The following is a 22,089-nucleotide window of genomic DNA, read 5'->3' as shown; positions in this document are numbered from 1 at the left end:
TCAAAGCTGATGCGCAGGTTGACTCTGTGGTTAAGAAGGTATACGGTCCATTGGCCTTCATCAACCATGGGTTTGAGTTTAAGAGCCGAGAGGTAACGTTGCAGCTATATAGGAGCCTGGTCAGATCCCACTTGGAGTACTGTGCTCAGTTCTGGTTGCCTCACTACAGGAAGGATGTGGAAGCTCTAGAGAGAGTGCAGAGGAGATTTACAAGAATGTTGCCTGGATTGGGGAGCATGCCTTAAGAGCAATAGGTTGAGTGAACTCAGCCTTTTCTCCTTGGAGCAGAGGATGAGAGGTGACCTGATAGAGGTGTATATGATGATGAGAGGTATCGATCGTGTGGATAGTCAGAGGCTTTTTCCCAGGGCTGAAATGGCTAGCACAAGAGGACACAGTTTTAAGGTGCTTGGAAGTAGGTAGAGAGGAGATGTCAAGGTTAAGTTTTTTACGGAGAGTGGTGAGTGTGTGGAATGGGCTGCCAGCGACGGTGGTGGAGACAGATACAATAGGGTCTTTTAAGAGACTCCTGGATAGGTTCATGGAGGTTAGAAAAATAGAGGGCTATGGGTAACCCTACCTAATTTCAAAAGTAAGTACATGTTCGGCACAGTATTGTGGACCAAAGGGCCTGTATTGTGCTGTAGGTTTTCTATGTTTCTAATGTAATTGTTCATTAAATGCAAAATTTTAAAACTACAGATGCTGGAAATCTGAAATGAAAACAGAAAATGTTGGAAACACTGCAGGTCAGGCACCATCTGTGGAAGGAGAAACAGAATTAGCTCTTCTGATAGGAGACCTTTCATCAGATCAGAATCAGAATCACGTTTACTATGCATATGTCTTGAAATTTGTTGCGCAGCAGTACAATGCAATACATAACAAAAAAAATACTGTGAATACCGTAAGTATACAGATATTAAAGTTAATTAAATAAGTAATGCAAAAATATAAATAACGAGTAGTGAAGTAGTGTTCATGGGCTCAATGTCCATTTAGAAATCGGATGACAGAGGGGATGAAGCTATTACTGAATTGTTGAGTCTGTGTTCTCGGGTTTCGCTACCTCGTCCCTCCTGGTGGAAATAATGAGAACAGGGCATGTTCTGGGTGATGGGTTCTTAATGATGGACGCCGCCTTTTGAGGCACCGCTCGGTGAAGACGTCCTGGATACTACGGAGGTGAGTGATCATGATAGAGCCGACTAAGTTTACAAATCTCCGCAGCTTATTATTTCATGCGCAGTGTCTCTTCCCCCCCACATACCAGACGGTGATGCAGCCTGACCCGCTGAATGTTTTGATATTCTGCATTTAATTATGATACGTCATTCTACAATGTCGCATTTGCTGTTGTGATTATATTTCAGTTGCAATATCGGAACCAGATCCCAGGATCAACAATTAAACAATTGACACTTTAATCAGTTTCAGATGTTGGTTGAGGGATAATACTGGGCAAGAGTGACCCAGCACTTGTCGCACGGTATTTTTTTTTAACGCATATCCGAGATAACACTCAAAACATATCCCCACAACGCATTCCCAGCGCTCCGTAGTAAGCTTGGAGCGTGTGCTTGTTCCTGGCGCGGGATTTGAGCCCACAGAGCCTTTGGCTCAGAATTAAGTGCGGGGGTCACTCAACACTGAACCACAGCAAGTGAACCGCTGGTCAAAAACTGGTTCTCAGCCTGCGATTTCTCAATTTGGGCCAGTCTTGTAATTCAGACCCTAATTAAAGGTAATTAACTCCACGACAATTACCGCGAACTGGGAAGTGCTGAAGAGTTTTTCGATATCTTGGATCACTGCCTTTTCTTCAGGCACTCGGGAGGTTCAGAGCGCCCGGGGCCGCAGATGAGCAGCAGCAGTCCCTCTCTGCTCCGTGCGCACTGGCGTCTGCTGCTCACCCCATCAGCGAGCGGCCGCGAATGTGTCAGGGAGCTCGGCACACGTGTGGTCGGGCGCAGTGCATAGCGGACACGGGACGGCATGTCCGCCGAACGGCGATCAGTTGACTCATTCATGTCGATGTGCCAATGACCCGGGGTCTTGTCAATTGAACCCCCCCCCCCCCCCATCAGCAAAGGAGCCGTCCGCACGGTGAAGGGTTTATTACGAACCCTGTAGCCTAGTCCGGGTTGTGAGCAGTGCTGACCGTATTCCTGAATCGAGCCGGAGTCTGAGGTGGGCTCGGCTGCAGTGAAAAATCGCAATCCGCGTTCTCCAGTGTAGGTATTATGAAGAAAAACGGCGGAGGCACCTGCTTAAACGGCTTGAAACGGGAGTCTCTTTAGTCGGGATGTGAGAACGAACTACACTTAATAATCCATTTCCATCACTGCACTTTGCAACTGACTGCAAAGAACTGGTGCATGTGTCTAGTCAATGCTTCAACCATGTCAGACTCGGTATTTTTTGAGAAACCGGCTCTCTGCGTGGTAAGCTGTTTATATTTATTTTTACCTCGCTCGAAAACATGATTATAAAGCTGCCCGTACATGTACGTTTGGGAATGTGCGCTCGTTACACTTGCTGGATATATACGAGTGTGTGTGTCTCGGTGTGTACATTTATTTATATATATATCCTGTGTGATTAAAGCGAAACCCTGCAAAATGCTGACGCCTTGCTCATTAGAAGCAGGACAGGGTTGCAAGTTTGATGTTTCACAGATGTCGCTCACCGTTCAGTTGAACAAACCACAGGCAGTGGAAGAGAGAGAGAGAGTGAGTTCTGCAGCGTTTTACCGCCGAATCGCGGCTTGACCGATCAATCGTTGGCATTTATGCAAAACTGAACCCATTTCAGTGCGAATCGCAGAATATTTGTCCGAGGGTTCCTCTTCATTATAAGTCAAGGGAAAAGATTTTGGAGTGTCAAGTTTCAGCTGGTTTAGTATGGGTTCTGAGGGCCTGAAGCTCTGGCATCCCCTCCCTGAACCATTTGGCCTCTCTGTCTCTCCCGCCTCTGTCACTGGAGAATTGCTTAATGCCCTCGCACTCTGGTTGATTTTGTGGAATGAAAAACAGTGTCTACTCTGTTTCTCTTTCCACAAATTCCTGCTAATCTGTTGAGTCCCTCCAGCCTTTCTCGATTTTCATTCGTTTGAGGAACCTGCAGTTTTTAAAAAAAAATCTTGAATTGGAATTGTCACGTATACCCTATATGTACATGCTATCGATGTATATAAGCCATCTTGTGTGTTTATATTCATCGTGTTTTTATAATTATTGTTTTGTGTTGCATCAGATGGGAGTAACAAGTATTTAATTCTCCTTTATACTTTTTGAACTGGAAATGATATTAAATAGTCCTGTGTTAGAGTGAAAAGTTTCATAAAATCAAATTATACAGTACACAGAGGCAGAACAATCTAAAGTAATAAGAATGCAGCATTAAAAGTGTTAACAGTCACAGAGAAAGGGCTGTACAGGTAAACAAAAAGGTGTAAGATTTCTTATTGAGATACAGTGTGGAATAGGCCCTTCTGGCCTTTTAATCCCTGCTGCCCAATTTCATCCTAGCCTAATCACAGACAATTTGCAATGACCAATTAACTTACCAACCAGTAAGATTTGGACTCTGGGAGGAAACTGGAATACTCAGAGGAAATTTGTGCGGTCCTGGGGAGAATGTTCAAACTCCTTACAGACAGCAGCAGGAATGGGGTAGATTGTGAGGTCAGGAATCCATCTTACCAGGGGACTGCTGGGGAAGCATAGATCTTGTAACAGTGAAGTAGAAGTGGTCCTTGAGGCTGATGGTACACAATTTCAGGTATTTGAATCTTTTGGCTGTTGGAAGAGGGAAAAGGGAGAATTTTCAGGGTTGGTGGTGTCTTTGGTAATCTTGACTGCTTTACTGTGGCAGTGAGGAGGATAGATAGGTTACGGAGGGAAGGCTAGTTTCCATGGTGAGCTGCGTCCATGATTCTCTGCAGTTTCTTGAGGTCCCATGCAGAGCAGTTGTCATACCAAGCTGTCATGCATCCTGACAGGATGCTTTCTATGATGCATTGATACCGATTGGTAAGGGTCAACATGGACGTGCCAGATTCATTTAGCCTCCCGAGGAAGTAGAGACAGTAGTGAGCTTTCTTGACAGCTAGGTTGTTGGATGGGTTTTGGTGATGTTCACTTCTAGGAACTTGAAGCTCTGAACCTCAATGCCATCGATGCAGATAGGAATCAAACTCAGAATCAGACTTTAATCGCCAAGTACCTCTGCACATACAAGGAACTTACTTCCGGCAGATGTTGTCTCTCTGCTCATAACAATAATAATGATAAATATAAATGAAAATATAGATTATACATACAGGTAGTGCAATCCAAGTAATAGTTAGCCGACAGTTAACCGGCAGTTAACTGTTCAGCAACGTGACCACAGTAGGGAAAAAACTCCAGTGCCTATTAGTCTTGGTCTGGAGGGATCTGAAGTGCCTAGCAGACAGAAACAGTTCAAACAGTCCGTGCGCAGGATGGAAGGAGTCCTTTATGATGTTCCAATGACCAGTATCTCGTTCGACACTGAGGGAGAGAGTTTTTGTTATGCTACCATGTTACTGAGATCACTACCTCCTTTCTGTACTCTGACTCACCGTTATTTGCGATACTGGCCACTATGGTTGTATTATCTGCAGATGGAATTGGAACAAAATCTGGCCGTGCAGTTGTGTGTGTACAGGGAGAAGAGTAGGAGGCTGAAGCTGCAACATTGGGGAGCACCGGTACTTAGAATAATCATGACAGAGGTGTGGCCGCCCGTCCTACTGAATGTGATCTGTTGGTTCGGGAAATCAAGGTTCCAGTTACAGAGAGAGGCATTAAATCCCAGAGTTCAGAGCTTAGTGATGAGCTTGCTTGGAATTAATAATCAATAATCAATAAAAAAAATACCTGATGTAGATGCTTTACTGTCGGATGCTCCAGAGAAGGATGCAGGGTCAGGAAGATGGTGTCGACTACAGACCTGTTTCAGCAGTGGATGAGTTACAGTGGGTTGAAAGGGCTTCTTGAATCTCTTCCTGATGGTGAATGCCAGAGCCCTGGGTGGTAGTTGTTTACCTTTTGGTTTGACCAAGTAGTTGTTAATCTGCTTTGTTGTATTCTCTTGGAGCTTGGTATCGATCTTCTGCTTGTTATTGGTCCTGTGAACCTGGGACGTTTCTGCTGTATGGTTGGGTTCGTAATATGGTTCCCACAGCTTTCAGATGAAGTGCAGATTCCAAGCTCACAACCTCTGTGTGGCAGCAGGGGTTTAGGAATGCCAGAGCCTCCAATTTCTCCATTGAGTTACACATCTGTCTGATTGGATGGGTGTACTTCCATTATGCTGGAATTCCCCGCCTAAGTGATGGACACCATCTAATTAATGAGTAAGTCTGAAAGCAGTATTGTAAGGCAGATACTCTGAGTCTTTTTTAATTCTTACAAAGTGACATCACAAGTACTAGGCCGTATTTATCGGCCATCCTTAGTTGTCCTTAATTGGACTGTACTTGCTGGAATTCAGAAGAATGAGAGAAGATCTTGTAGAAATGTATAAAATTATGAAAGGGATAGATAAGAAAGAGGCAGGGAAGTTGTTTCCGCTGGTTGGTGAGACTAGAACTAGGGGACGTAGCCTCAAGATTCGGTGGAGTAGATTTAGGATGGAGATGAGGAGGAACTGCTTTTCTCAGAGGGCAGTGAATCTGTGGAATTCTCTGCCCGATGAAGCAGTGGAGAATCAGAATCAGGTTTATTATCACCGGCATGTGATGTGAAACTTGTTAACTTAGCAGCAGCAGTTCAATGCAATATATAATATAAAAGAGAAAAAATATAATAATAAACAAGTAAATCAATTACAGTGTATGTATATTGAATAGATTTTTAAAAATGTGCAAATAAACACAAATACTGTAAATTTAAAAAAAAGTGAGGTATTGTCCAAAGATTGAATGGCCACTTGGAATTGGATGGCAGAGGGGAAGAAGCTGTTCCTGAATCACTGAGTGTGTGCCTTCAGGCTTCTGTACCTCCTCCCTGATGGTAACAGTGAGAAAAGGGCATGTCTTGGGTGCTGGAGGTCCTTAATATTGGATGCTGCCTTTCTGAGACACCACTCCCTAAAGATGTCCTGGGTATTTTGTAGGCTAGTACCCAAGATGGAGCTGACTACATTTACAACCCTCTGCAGCTTCTTTTGGTCCTGTGAAGTAGCCCCCCCCCCCCACCATACCAGACAATGATGCAGCCTGTCAGAATGCTCTCCATGGTACAACTATAGAAGTTTTTGAGTGTACTTGTTGACATGCCAAATCTCTTCAAACTCCTAATGAAGTATAGCCGCTGTCTTATTTTCTTTATAACTACATCGATATGTTGGGACCAGGTTAGATCCTCAGATATCTTGACACCTGGGAACTTGAAACTACCTCTGTAAACATATTTAAGACAAGGTTGGATAGATTTTTGCGTAGTAAGGAATTAAGAATACGGGAAAAAGGCAGGTAGGTTGGAAGTGAGTCCATGGCCAGATCGATATTGAAAGGCGGAGCAAGCTCGATGGGCTAGATGGTCTTCTACTACTCCTATTTCTTATGTTTCCAATTCAGCACAGGACCTCATTGGTTTTCCGACTTGGGAACAATTAAGTACAGGCAAAAAATGTTGCTTAGTACTTGTGATGCCAGTTTGTAAGACTGGAAGAAAGACCTGGAATGTCTGCCTTCTAATATTACAGTCAGACTAACACTTTAATTAGATTGTGTCCAATATACAGTTTAAAAACTCTGCTATCTGTTACATGCTGGACTAAAAACTGCTGGGTACTCAATCATGCCAGTTTGCCCAAGTTGATATTGGATTAGCGTCTGCAGTTTTGTCAGTCTGAATTCTATCTTGCACCACCCTCCTCACAATTTGGATGCTCCCTGAGTGTGCCAGAGTCTCCACTATCACATAACAAAGTTTTTACGGTGACAGTTTCCCCATTTGTAAGCACATTTTATAAACGTGGGACTTCTGCAAGGCAACTGGTGATGAGTTAAACAGAACTAATCTAGCCCCCCTCTCTCATGACAAGTCCTGCTGGGGTTGTTCTATTACATTCAAAGTGTGATGATAAGTAAATTGCATCAAATTTCAAAAATATTCAGATGCCAGTGTGCAAAATAACTCCCATCTTGAGTCAAAAAGCTCAGCTGGAGTTCACATGTCAATTCAGAAATGTGTACTGTACATAATATATTTCCATAGGCTGACATTTCTCTGGCAACACGGTTTGACAAATTACTTTAGATTTCTATTCTCTCATTACAATCATCAATCATTTAGGCATTTTAAGGATTAAAAATAGAAAAGATGTAAATACTCAGCAGATCAGGCAATATCTGTGAAAAGAGATAGAGCTAACTTTTAGTGTCATAGGCTCTTCATCAAAGTGGAATGTCATCAGAAGTTTATCATCAGTTATGACCAAGGGTCTTCAACCTGCAACATTAACGCTTTCTCTTTCCATATCTGTACATTGCCTGACCTGCTGAATATTTCCAGTGTTACATACATATGTTGCCTGACCTGCTGAATGTTTGCAGTGATTGATGACTTTAGTTTGTTATAGTGGGCACGATGGGCCAAAAGCCTTTCTTTAATGGCATAAATAGTTTATTGTCCTATAAATTTCATAGTTCTTGTTTCTTAGATTTATAATTTCTTTAACATGAGTGAAATGCATTTTGCCATTACGTATTGCTAAATATTTTGTTTCACATTATCATTTTGGTTGGAATTTGATTATACGTCATTGGCATTCCATCATTGTTATCTTTTGTTCAATGAATCACACTCCTCTTGGTCATTGCTTATTTACAGATTTTTGTCGTACAAGTAGTGATGTGTTGAGTAGTCTTGATTGAATTTCATTTGGATTTTTTGCTTCCACTATATACCTCATAGTGGTTGTGAGGCATGCTTAGCACTATAAACAGTCCTGGTACACAGTGATGAGTGCAAGTTGTGGAATTCTACTGGATGTTCAGTAGTTTGCTGCCATTATAGTCATAGGAAGTTAGTCAATGATTCAGGGACAGCTTCTTCTCCTCCGCCAGGTATCTGAATGGACATTGAACACATGAACACTACCTCGTTATTTTTTTGCACTACTTATTTATATTATATACTATATTATATATAGCAATGCACTGCTGTTCTGTAACAACAAATTTCACAACATATGCCGGTGATACTAAACCTGTTTCTGATGTGGAAAATCAAGTGTACAAGCTGAAAATGTGTGGGAGACTGTGAGAGAGAAACTCAAGAATTTGTGTTCAAAGCTAAGGCAAAATGGAACTGGATTTGCAGACGGGATGAAGGTGTGTGTATGTGCGCGCGTGTGCGAGTGTGGTTTACGGATCAGTAGTGGTTGGCAAGGTGTTTGTGAACTGTGAATGGAGAATCTAGTGAGAGAGGTCACTGTTTAGATATGAGAGAGGAACTGTTTTCTCTTAGAGGGTCATGAGTATCTGGAGCCTTCTTCCTCAAAGAGTGTTGGAAGTAGGGTCTTTAAATATTTTTTATAGTGGCGATGGGCAGACTCTTGATAAAGGTTAACAGGATTAAATGGGAATGTGCATCTGAAATTAACATTAGCACAAGCATGATTTTATTAAATAGCTGAATGGGTTGAGAGGCAAAGTGATTAACTCCTATGCCTAATTCATATGTTTGTGTGTCACTGTTGTGAAGGAGATGTTGGTGAGTTCCTGTTGTCTGTTTTTGATGTCAAGGGAACAAAGAACAGGGAAGACGGGATAAAGGTCTAGAAGTAGGAGGGCTCTGAGCTCGGCAGATTGGTCCTGAACTAGTAGTGTTTGATTCAAGCATTTAGGAATGCTATTCGTGCTTAATCTGATCCTGACAGACAGGGCGATGGAAGACTAAACTAGCTATAAACATTTAGGTTGATGTCTCTTGTATCAAAAGGGGCAAAAATAGATGTCTTACCGAGGAGGTTTGTTACGATGTTAGTGTGGTTTGATTTGAGACGGGAATAAAGCAGTGGTGAAACTGAAATATGATATGAAAACGTGCTTTTGAGATTTAGATTGTTTTGAACTGGAGTGTTTTTAGAGTTGAACTTGAAAGGCTGGTGAAGCTTACAAGAAAGTGGTCAGAGATGGTCTTGATTGTGCAAGTAAAAAAACAATTTGGAAGACAGCAGGAAGACAGTGGCAATGAGCCAGGGCAATAGAGCTTAAGAGTGTTAGGAATCAGAGATTTCCCCATGGGAGAGGAAAGGATGACCTGACATGAAGATTGCAATCAGAGAAGTCCCTTAGTGCAGAGGCTGTGAAAAGAAATACAGGAGGTTATCTTGATGAGAAGTCTAGGGTGCGGGCATTGTTATGGAAAAATATTCATCAAGCAAATGAAAAATAAGCACAAGTATAGAATGCACTGATGTTGAATCTATGTTACTGTGTTTGGTATGATTTTATTACACTTGGCCTAATATTTTACAAAACTTTCCAAGAGGTTCTGAGTCCATTTCTGATATTCACTTATGTAAGTGCCTTCCCCCATATTTCCTTTGCTCTATTCTGAACCCTGACATGGAATGTGAAGAGGAAGGTTGATAAACTAGCTGGTATAAACTTGTCCCTGGTTTGCTTGTGAGTGGTAGAATTTGAAGGGGTTTCTGGGAATGTGGGGAGAATAAAAAGTGGGATTAATGTGTAAGATGTATACAGTAAATGGGTGTTGATGGTTGACATGAACTCGGTGGGTGAAATGCCTGTATCCACATTGTGTAGCTCTCTGATTTCTTACAATTCTACAGGGCTGTTCATTATGGTCAAGTGTTGTTCTGACTGGAAATTATCACACGCTCAGTCCAGCACATAGCATTCAACCGTGCTCAGTGCAAGAACCCTCACAGATTTCACGGCTGCCTTGCTGAAGTGCATAAAAAAGCCAAGATCAGTAAACTTAACCTCCACTGAACTAGCATGTTATTAATAACAGGCTGTGCTTCAAACCTCTTCTCATGTCTCTCTCTCTGTCCTTACCTAATGTCCTGTCTGGGCAGATGTTGACAATGAGCATCTGAGAGCCTCCTTTAGTGAGAAGCAGCGTGGTTAACTAAAACAGGTGCTTCCTGTGCCATACACTCACATCTGCAACTTCATTTCTGGTCGGTAGTGCTAAGCACTTTATATGGAACCATCACATTGTACTTTGTCTCTGAAATTTACTCCACTGAAGTTGATGAGAAGAATTTTAGAGGCCGAGTATGACCTGTGGAGCTATTATATATAGTGTGTTTACTTCTAGTCATTGGCAATAAATTTCTAGGCAAAAGCATTTTGTCAAGATTTTACCTTGGGAATTTTAGCTGGATTAGAGAGCTAGTAAAACCAAGAAATTGAATTTGCTAAATTAAAAGATCAGTGAGGCTCCCACTCGCATGAATGTGTTATTGCTGTCCTTCAGCTCTGGGCGATTCTTGTACAGAATGTAGGGGAAATTGTTTGCAGTGCGTGGGTGCAATGGTAACAGCAATGCAGTTTTAAGATTACTAACAAAAGAAAGGAAAGGCATTTTTTGAAATGCATACTGTTGTTATGATATGGATGCATTCACCGCCTGAATGGATGAAAGAACAAATTTGGAAGTAACATTTAAAAAGAGAATTGTATGCATACATCAAAAGGCAATGCTTGAGGAAAGAACAAGGCAGTCGCACTAATTGCGTAGTTCTTTCAAGACGCCAGCAGAGATAGCAGGGTCCAAACGATATTTTTCTGTAAGATTTAACTTGCCAGGTATTTACCTTTGGTCACCAGTGCTAAACACTGGTGAGATTTTTGGCTAGTGCCCCCCCCCCCCAGCACACCTTTCAGGCAATCAGTTCTATTGAGTTCAGCAGAACAAATGAATCCCCCTGTACCTGGCCCATGTTAGCAACTTTTCCCCCTTGCCACCTGCTCCCCATCCTCTTAGGGTATGAACTTGAAAGCTCTGCATTTCAGATCAGCTCAAATTCAAGTTTCTTGTCCTTTCAGCTATACTACATGTATGCTGCCAAATGAAACAATGTTCCTGCTGACAAAGGTGCACAACACAGGGCATATACCTCACACTCAGCACCTAAAGTAATATGACCACAAATAATAAGGTGCATTTATGACACAAGTTTAAAGTGTAAATATAATAATGCTACTGGTGCTTCATATGTGCTGGGACCTGGGTGGTGACAGGGAGTTCAGTAGTTTCACAGCCTGGGGGAAGAAGATGTTTCCAATCCTAACAGTCCTTGCCCAAATGCTATGGAGCCTCTTACCCAATGGTAGGGGTCAAAGAGATTGTTGGGTGATGGATAATGCCAGTAGACCTGGAACACAATCCTTTACTGGTATTCCTATTTCCACCAGTAATGCCTAGTTGTTACAGTCAGAGGCAGTCCTAATTTGTCCTAAATATTTAGAACAATTCCTAAGTTTCAAATTCTTTTCCAGGTATCATTTAAAATCCCAGAATTGCCTTATGAATAGTTTATACCTTATTCCCACACGAAGATCAAGTTTCTTCTTGAACTCTAACAAGCATTAATAAAGTCATCAACTCTTTAACGTTAGTAGGTGTTGCCTTTGATTCCTGTAAAGGGATTTCCACTTTCAGGATAAATATGATTTTTTTAAGTAATGACAAGGCATCAAAATTTCTGGCTTGTGCTTGAGTTCCTTTTAGTATCCACAACAGCCCCCCCCCCCCCCACTAACCCTGGCACAGCAGAGCAGCTGCCCCATGGCTTGAGGCATCTGTGTTTAATCCTGATCCCTTGTGCTGCATGTGCTGAGTTGGCCATGTTCTCCCTGTGACCACGGGGGCTTCCTCCGAATGCTCTGGTTTCTAATAGCTGTGCTGATTGGTATGGCATGGCAACTGGCCTAAATGAATGATAAGATTGATGGGAATGGTGGGCAGGAATAAGATACAGGGAAAAATAGTGGAGGGAGTAGGATTGCTTCATAAATTGAAAAGGACTCTAGGCTGAACTGGCACTTTCAATCTTGTAAAGAAATATGGAAGCCCCTTTTCAATCCCCCCTACACCCTCCAATGTCTATCGGTCAACCAAGCTTGGGATTTCACCTTTGCTCAGTTAAGAACAACCCTACCAAAGTCAGTAGGGTTCAAGGCTCATATTAGGGCAGGTCATGCTGCCCCAGCCTTCATTGCATCAGTGGGATGGTTCTTTATTGTTGGTTATGTGATCTTTTGGTTGGGTGTTAATTGGGGGCACTCTTCCTTGTGAAGTGGATGTCATACAACTTAAGAGTATGTGTAATTTTCCTGATGTCTAAGTCAATGCTTATTCATTAAGCAAAACCCAAAGTTGATTATCTGAATTGTTATGATGCACATACTGGGACCCAAACTTTCTTCATGATGGTAATTGCTTCTCTTCAGGAAATATTTCTTTCAGCCTAGTCTCAAGTTGCTACAGGTGTCATGCAAGTAGAATTTCTTCCTCATTGCATTTTACTTTTAGCTGCAGTTCAGGCTGAGCTAAGGCATTTCTGAGTGATAAAACAGATGTAAACTTAAATTATTTACAATGTTTGTACAGTTCAGTTATTGTCGACCTTCTGTCTATGTAGTTTTGTTACATTTTTGATATTTGATTTTTTTTTGGGAAGTAAACCAAAAGAAAGACTTCCATTTATTTAGCGCTTTCTATGACCTTTGGTATTTTTGAAATGTGGTCACTGTTGTGAAGTAGCAACTATTTTGTACACCGATCCCACAATGTAAGGAAATGTATGACTAGAAAACATAGTTTTGTGTAGGATTTTGTGAATAAAACGTGTGAGAGTTACTTTGTGCTTAACAAAAGTCGCAGTCCTTACTTCTATTACAAGCAAAACCAAAAGCAATCACTGACATCATGTCAGACACTGTCTCTGAGTGAACATAACATCCCAGTGATGGTGTTTGTGAAGTATATAGAACAGTTTCTGTTATGAACAATGTGTGTCATCTAAACCTATTACATTAGTGATGATGGTTGGGGAAAGAGGTGTTAGACAACAGACCATGGAAATGTCCACTGATTTTTAATCAAACATGTTGTGCACTTTCTCTTATCATTCTCTTTCTCTTCAAAAGATGTGAATTTCTCTGGAAGAACAGTTAACCTAAACTTCTTGTAATTAAGCTTCTTAGCTAGAAATTAATTGGTACTGCATAGCGAGTGGCAAATTGGAGCACCCTGTGTTTACACATTCTTCATCTGACCAAGAGGGTTTCATCCACTCTTCCATTGCAGCTCTTCCTCTATCCACATAGTCCGAGCCCAGCCACAGTTTGTAACACTCATTTGCTAATTGTCGGTAGGACACTCCCTTGAATCTCTTTACTCGATACTTTCCCTCTGTACTTGTGCTGTTTGCCAGGTCAGATTCTGTAATCACTTCCTTGGCATTATTGATATTGGTTTATCATGGTCATGTGGACCAAGATATAGTGATGAGATCGAAATAAGGTTTGGTTATTGCTTATTGTAAACTTCCACTAGTTTGTATATTTTCTTACATTATTACATGAGGAATTCAGTCCATTGAGTCTATGCTCAGAGCAATCCCATTTATTGCTCACATGCCAATTAACTCCCCTCTGACTCTTCTCCTACCAACCTACTCGAAGATGGTCAACCTACAAACTGGTATGTTTGTGGGGTGTAGGAAGACAACAGAGCACTCAGTGCAGTTGGAGAATCCACTCTCTTCACGGGAAGTTCAGATCCCAAAGAAACGGCACTGAGAGACAGGATCCCTGGCATTGTGAGCAAGTGTCCTTCTATGGTGCCTTGTAATAAACCCAGCCATAGTAAGTTTTGATTGTCTCTGCAGGGGCAGAAACAATTCTCTAAATGTGCAATTTTAAGAAACTGTAAAGCAGTATTTAACTAATAGAGATTGTCAACTAGCCACATATGTGAAAAGAGTATAATTAATCTACACTTGCTTTACTATCAAGCCCCTTGCGAACACTTAGGAGGTATTCTGATTTCCCATGGATTTTTGCTTAACTTGCTTATTCCAGCATTCATTAATCAAGGAAATTATTACTCTCTACAATGAAAATAACTTGTTCAAACTGTTTTTTATTGACCTATTTCACCATTAAATAATATTCGTAAGCCTTCACCTCTTGGCCATGAATGCTGTTCATGACATTGTGCATAATAATGGTGTACTATTTTGTATCACCTAATCACTGACTGGAAATGTGAATAGCTGCATGTGGATTCCTAAGAAATTGTATAGGGTTAATAGCAGTATATTGGATAATCTGCCTTCCCTGAGAGACTAATAGACATTGATTAATTATTAGCTTGCTGCCAAAACTAAGTAATCTTACAATAATATCTTCATTCTCTTGGTGCAGAAAACTGATTTTGGAGAACAACAGAATTCTAATACCCTTGACAGTAACCTAGAGTATTTAAGTGATTTGCTTTGTTTGTATTAGTAACCTTTCTAACAGATTGGCTGATCTTATGAGCGACTTTTATCATTGCTACCATTGGGCAGGAGATATACAAACGTTAGGTCTCATACCACCAGATTCAGGAACAGTTATTGTCCTACAACTATCAGGCTCATGAACCAGCGTGGATAACTTCACTCACCTCAACTCTGAACTGACTCCATAATCTATAGACTCCACTTTAAAGGGCTCTACAACTGTTGTTTACAGTGTTATTTATTTTTATTTGCATTATTTGTCTTATTTTGTTTGTCATTGTGTAGTTTTCCCATAAATTCTATTGTATTTATTTTATCCTGCAAATGCCTGCATGAAGTGAATCTAAAATATGGTGACATACATACTTCAATAATAAATTTACTTTGATTTTGACTAATTAAAAAGTAGTTAATAAGTATTTAAATTTGTAGTCATTTTTAATGATGTGCTTGAATCAACACTTTCCTTTAGGAAATAAACACAGGTTAGGCAACGTCTATGGAGAGTGTCAAAGAGAATTCAGATTTTTTTTTGCCTTGGAGATTCATCTTAGCTGGTGGTGAATGTATTTCACATAGGCTTCCTCCCTTGTTTCCATCAGTTTGTATGTTTCTCATTCCCTTTACCTCTCTGTTCATTGTTTCTCTTTTACTAGACTGGCAACCTATCCCAACTGGTTGACTGTTGACACTTTATCCCATGTTATTATTGAAAAAAATCATAGTTATGAGTTAACATCTATGATCTCAGTATATCCCTATATGGTTTATAGTTAATGAAATGCTTTTGAAATGCAGTCACTTCTATAAGCTAGGGAATATGGCACGTGGTAGTGACAAGGCGCTGTTCTTGTGATGTAGGATGGATGTTAGCTAGGACACTGGGAAGTACAGCCATTTGCAACCTTTTGCATCCAAGTAGAATGGAGAGATTTGGGAAGGGGGTTCAGTTTTGCATCCTACCTGAAATTCAGTGCAATGCATTTTCCATGTCAGCCCAGCAACCTGTACTGAACTGCTACAAGATCATCCATTTATCTGGTAGCCTTCATGTAATAGGTGGCTAGGATGTTAAACAATGTCACACACATTGCACAGTGTTTGGAAACTAAAGCACAAAAGGAAATATTAAGGTGGTGAACTGTGGAAAAAAAAGGTCCAAGTAACATTTAAAATGTGGATGGAGATAGAAAACAACAAAAGGAATTTTTGTTTCAGGTAAGGGCTGGTGGTGGTAATTGTTACTTAGAAACAAAGTTGCTGATGTGCTTAAAGTGGGCTGTAGAGAAGGATTTCTTTTGAAGCACTCTTGCTAAGATTTTTAATGCAAAGCAAGGTTTTGATTGAAATTGGCAGGATTTAGTAAAATAGCTACTGCATTGTTGATCCATTGGTTTAGGAGTCGTCATGACATAGTTGGAGTACCGTAGTACGGTTGAGCTGTATTATTTCATGTTGTCATGAAAGAAGGGAGAAGAAGGAGCTTCAACAACTGATTTTTAAAAATCAAGCATACTAGTTTCTGATTTTCTTTTTTGAAGCTTAAAGATTCCTATATCTCTATTTAGAAGTGATGCCCACAGAATTGTTTCATACAAAACAGACTAGAAATAATGTTAATATGTTAGACCCTGTCCCGATTGATCCATGGATTTTACCTAAATGTATGCACGCTGCCACACCATTGCAGCAGCTCGTTTAGTCAATGGCTCTCACTTGTGCTGCTTTTGTTGGAGGTGTAAATATATAATTTTCTCAGGTACTTGTACTCTGTTAGAGATGACGTACAGTAAACTGAAGTCCCTTTTGCCAGCAGAGGTAAATGAGAAAGGTCTCATGGTAGTAGACTGAAAAACAGAAGTAAAGTTCTTCCTTAGACTCTTGTCAATATTTGTTCCTCAATAACACGTTATCACCTTTGTGTAAAAACCTTATTATTCAGTTTAACTTGCTAAGCATCCTGAATTATATCAGTGATCGCAAATCAAAAGTACATTATGAACATGAGTTGTTTTTGCTGTCCTCAGTTTATTAAATCCACTATGCAAATACAACTCTTCATTTCTATTTATGTGAATGCAGAACCATAACAGAAACTAGTCAAAGTAAGTTTATTATCAAAATACATGTATGTCGCCACATACTACCTTAAGATTCATTTTCTTGTAGGTATTTATAGGAAAAAGAACGATAGAATTTATACATTATCTAAGATTGACAAACAACAAATATGCAAAAGAAGACAAATTACAATAACAAATAAATCTGGGAGCATGAGTTGTGGAGTCCTTGAAAGTGAATCCTTTGGAATGTGGAATCTTCTCAGAGTTGAGGTGAGTCAAGATATTTATGCTGGTTGAGGATGCTGATCCTAAGAATATCCAGATTCACTGCTGTGACGCTTGCTGTAGAGAAACTTATAGAAAAGTACAAAATGAGCTGCATTACAATTACTAGAAAATTCACTGAGCAGTTACACATATATTGGTGAATATATAAAAATACAAGGCAGCATAGGAAGCATAACAACTTGATACTCTAATCCAACAGGGATTTCAGGATGACCCGTGTCAACTTCCTCCCGGTTAACAGCAATGTGGTGTGACGTGATTCAATGGTTGGATGAGCTTATTCATCTGCTCAAGCAGATCTGATGTTGTCGTTCTGCAGAAACAGCTCTTGCATTGACTTTTTTCAAGGTCTTAATATCTTTAAGTTGTGAATCACATTTGCCTTTGAGAATCAATTTTCTTCCAAGCTTTTACCTCCAATGTCAGAAGAATTTAGATGATTTAGATCAGTAATTCTTCAAATAATGCCAAATCTTTCATTTTTTTTCAGTGTCTCTTGCACATAACTATGAAATTGATTGATGTATTGTGATAGTGTGTCACTCTAGATGCAGGATCTGCCTTGAAAGGTTCACAAGTAGTTGAAACCACAACTACTCAGATGATGGGATAGGAAGCCATGTTTGCTGATGCAAGTCAATTCTGCTCTATCTCCATCAGTAAGCTTGCAGATGATGCCACCGTAGTGGGCCATATCTCAAAAAATAATAAGTCACACTACAGGAAGGAGATGGAGGTCTTGGTAGCAACCTTTCCCTCAATGTCAGCAAAACAAAAGAGTTAGTCATTAACTTCAGGAAAGGGATGTGGTGCATGTATGTCTGTTTACATCAACGGTGATAAAGTCCAGAGGATTTGAAACTTCAAGTTCCTAGGAGTGATCATCACCAATAGCCTGTACTGGTCCAGCCATGTAGGTGCTGCACCCAAGAAGCTTACCAGCACCTCTGCTTCCTCATTTGGCATGAATTGCCCCATAGCTGTGGAGCTGGACTTGGTACGGAACGTGTTGCTGCTCACTACAGAGAGACAGTGGAGACGGTGCGTGAAGGTGGTGTGTAGTCTAACAGAAAGTGATTGTCTTGGGCATTTACCTTGTGATCGCAAGACCCCATTGGGCATTGGTAATGTACAATACTGTGAGTCAAGTCCATTGGTTTTATTGGCGAGATGGTTGGCAGGGGAGCAGCGCGGCCTTGGTTGTAGTGGGGCCTAGGCCTCGTGGTGCGGGCTTGCCTGTTGCAGCAGCTCAGGAGGGGAGATGCCGGACACAATGTGATACAGTATCCATGCTAGGTTGGGCGCTGGCCCCATCTCGTCAGCGCTGCTCTCCAGTGTTCAATCAGTGGAAGACGAGCTGGATTGTGTCCGTACGCTTGTCTGCAGAATGCTGAGAACTGCTTGTTCTTGCCGACTGCACCTATACACCATCAATTTACAGGACATTTCACTCAAGGACTTGGGCTATATACTTGTTTGTGTGACTGTATGCTTACTGTTATCTTGTGCTATGTGTGTCTTGTGCTGTGTTTGACTGTGGGTACTGTGTTTTGCACCTTGGCCTAGGCTGTTTCATTTGGCTGTATTCATAAGTGGTTGAATGACAATTAAACTTGAACTAAAGACAATAGAGATGGATAATACACCATCATTTCTCAGTAATCCTTTCATTATAGAACAAGGTCATTTCAGACCATTGGCAGTCAAAAGGCTCCTATTCCCTGATTAATATTCCCTATAACTGACTCTTCCACATTTTCCAACCACTCCTCTTTGGTTTCTGCCACTCAGCAACACACTGAGAGCAGTTTACAGTGGCCAGCGAACCTACAGGCCCCCCCCCCCCCCCCCCACCGGGAGGAAACTGGAGCAGCTGGGAAGACCCAGAGTTATAGGGAGGAAGTGCAAACTCCACACTGCCAGTACCCTGATCACAGGAGCTATGTGGAAAAGGGTTTACCAGCTGCCACACTGAGCACTGGGCATCACTGCATCATCCTTAGAGTGTGATGTAGATGTGGCACAATTATATCTCAACATCAAGAGCTGAATTGCCAGGGTTGTATTCAAGGAAATGTAGGATAAGGGTTGAAGGGATTGAACTTTATTCAAATATCAAAAGGATCTGGCAGTATAAACACTTCCTTCTCTTTGGGGAGATGAAAGCTAGATCTCACAGTTAGGAAAGTGTTTTACATGCAGGAGTTGTGGAAGTTTGAAACTCTTTTCAAGATCAATTATTACTGAAGGGTTAAAAACAGAAGGATTTTTGAACATTCTAGTAATTTCATGTCTGCCACATGGAGTCCGATTGTAGAGAGATCATACTCTTATTGAGTTATAATACAGATTCGAGGGGCAAAGTGGTTTACTGTTGTTCCCAGATTCTTATAAGCTAGATCTTCAGTTAAAGATTCTGCCTTCATTTGGGGAGATGCATGATCAAATAGAAGATGACACAATTATTTTAAACAAAAAGCAAATATCAGCAATGGTGGCGATGGAATTGATGGGTGGTTCAATAATTCTTCTGGTATGCTAGCGTTCTTCATGGTAGGCAGCCTGTTATCCTCATCCATTCTGGCTGCTTTGTGACTCCAGGCCCACGTGAGTAAGGTTAGCTTTATTTACCACATTCATCAGTCAAATTTCTGCAGTCAGTTTCCTCCCAACTTCATAATCAGTATCCTTCAGTCTTCTGAATGTGCATTTTAACCAATTTCCCTTAATACTTTTGGTTGACATGTCAGATTTCTAATTAGTGAGGTGTTGGAGTTGTGAAAGACATTTTTTTAAAAACTGAAATGGAGTGCAACTACAAAAATATGGGAATTGAGCTAAAGGGGCAGAGAAGGTAAAATCAAGAGCGCATTTGTATATAAATAATCTGAGCATTTCGATAATTATGGCTCCCCATGCATCAACATGCCAATTTATTTGAAAATTGCAATGTCTTCAAGACTACAATAAGATGCAGCTTATTTATATCCAGAAAGAGACATTATTTATAGAAACAGAAACTATTTATATGTTACGTCCTAAGCTTTTGGCTCAAACTTAATGTTCCAGACAGTTTGTGAAACTGTTATATTAGTTGAGAATCAGGTTCACTACGTGACTGTTAGTCTCACAGGACTACAACACAAACCCACACAACAATTCAGAGAAAACAGCACATTTCATGCTTCAAGATGCATGATAAATATCCACATTTCAAGATCACATTTTAACAATTGTGTAATGATGCAAGAATTAGATTCCAAAATAGTTCTTGTCTGATTACAAAAGCCGCTCAATAATTTGGTCTCGACAATTTTTGTTGTAATAATATGGAATGTCCAAGGAGATCACTACATACTTTTTCTGGGCTTGTTATTCAGAGCTTTTTTTTTCAAAAGTACAAATTTCATTCCCCTCTCCCCCACCCACCACTCTCCCTCCTTTATTTGGGCTCACCTGTCATCAGTCAGTTTGTGCTCCTCATTCCTTGCCTCATCTTTTTATTCTGGCTTCTACCCTCTTCTTTCCAGTCTTGCTTTGGGGTTTCAGCCTGCAACATTGATTGTTCATTTCCCTCCACAGATGCAGTCTGAATTGCTGAGTTCCTCCAGTAATTTGTGGGTGTGTTTAAGGCATAGGTAGCAGAAGTCTTGATAGATAAATGGGTTATGGGGAAATGATAGGAACGGGGTTTTCTAAAAAAAAAATCAACCATGATTGAATGATGAAGCAGACTCAATGGGCCAAATACCCTAATTCTGTTCCCATATATTTTGATCTTGTGGTCTAACAGAAGTTCCTTATCTGCAGGGGCCTACATACTCTAGTAGGCCACCCCTACATTATTCTGTACACTTCTTGTCACTACATCTCAGAACAAATATGATTAAATGCAAAGCAAATGAGATTAAATGGTGAAAACAGATGATGTTAAATTTTGAATGGTGTTGGCATAATTAAAAGTACGATAGTAGCATAGATCTTCTGAGAACCTTTTCCAAGAAAATGGAAACCCTTACATGCATCTATTCACCCCATTAGTCAAAGAAGCAGATTGCCTGGAAAAGAGCAAAATGCACATTTAGAGCTTTTCGGATTCAGTTTTAGTTTAACAAATTTAAGTGAAGAAAATCCGTGATAAGGCTGCAGTACAGCACTGAGCTTCATCTGCCTCTGCACTGCTTGGTTTGACTGCACCCACTTTCCCAGGGTAGATGGGCAAGGAAAAATCAGAACTGGAACTAGAGGAATCAAAAGCAGATGCAGAGAGTGGGGCATGAAAGTAAATGATGTGAGAAAATATGTGGATAAGTTGAGAGCAAAAGAAAGAATCTGATGGGAGAGGATAGTAGACTGTGGAGTAAAGGGAAGGAGGTAGGGCACCAGACGGAGGTGATAGGCAGGTGAAGAGAAGAAAAGGGGTGAGAGTGCCAGAGGGGGGAAAGGACGGAATGGAAAACTAGGAAACGGGAGTCGTTAATGGTTAGAGAAATCTACATTCTGACAAGTTGGAGACTTTCAAGACTGAATATGAGGTGTTGCTCCATCAGCCTGCAGTTGGCCTCATTGTGGAAGTGGAGAAGACTTGTCAGTGTGGGAAGCGGATGTGAAATTGAAGCGGGTAGCCACCAGGAGACCATGGCTGTTGTAGCAGATAGAGTGAAGGTACTTGATGAAGTGGTCCCCCAGTCTATTTCGGGTCTCACTGATATAGACAAGGCCACACTAGGGGGGCCCGATACATGAATAACCTTGACAGGCTCCCAAGCAAATCATCAACTGTTCATTTCCCTTTTAAATACTGCTTGACCTGCTGAGTTCTTCTAGCATTTTGTGTGTATTGCTCAAGTTTTCCAGCATCTGCATAATCTCTTGCATGTCCTTAAATACACCCAGTGACTTGGCCTCCACAGGCCTCTGTGGCAACAAATTCCACAGATAAGCCAGCCTGTGTTGCTCATCTCAGTTTTAAGAGAATGTTCCTTTATTCTGAAGATGTGTGCTTGAATGCTAGATTCTCCTACTAATGAAATATCTTCTCTTTGTAACTGGTAGATTTTAATGAGATTCCCTTTCATCTTTCTAACTCATCAATTACAGGCCAGGTCATCAAAAGCTCCTCATACATCAAACCTTTAATTCCTGGATCGTTCTTGTGAACTTCCTTTGGACCCTTTCCAGGGCATTTTTCCTTGGATACAGGGTCCAAATT

At 40.9% G+C, this 22,089-nt stretch overlaps 1 protein-coding gene across 3 annotated transcripts in view; it reads left to right on the top strand.

The window, feature by feature from the left end:
* LOC132393124 (rho GTPase-activating protein 6-like) overlaps nucleotides 1–22,089 on the top strand; it is a 532,445-nt gene that overhangs the window by 219,394 nt on the left and 290,962 nt on the right. Inside the window, exon 1 of one of the 3 annotated variants that reach the window (XM_059967955.1) lies at nucleotides 1,536–2,444. The exons of 1 other annotated variant lie outside the window; for it this stretch is intronic. In XM_059967955.1, coding sequence (XP_059823938.1) covers nucleotides 2,379–2,444 — 66 coding nt within the window. In that variant the 5' untranslated portion in view covers nucleotides 1,536–2,378. Of the gene's footprint in view, nucleotides 1–1,535; nucleotides 2,445–16,842; nucleotides 16,860–22,089 lie in introns of those variants that run through there. One more of the 3 variants, XM_059967956.1, reaches the window with a different exon arrangement.

The sequence above is a fragment of the Hypanus sabinus genome, chromosome 4 (assembly GCF_030144855.1).
Source record: "Hypanus sabinus isolate sHypSab1 chromosome 4, sHypSab1.hap1, whole genome shotgun sequence".
NCBI classification, from domain to species: Eukaryota; Metazoa; Chordata; class Chondrichthyes; order Myliobatiformes; family Dasyatidae; genus Hypanus; species Hypanus sabinus.
The sequence above is the reverse complement of the archived record's forward strand: the minus strand, read 5'-3'. Positions and strand labels throughout refer to the sequence as shown.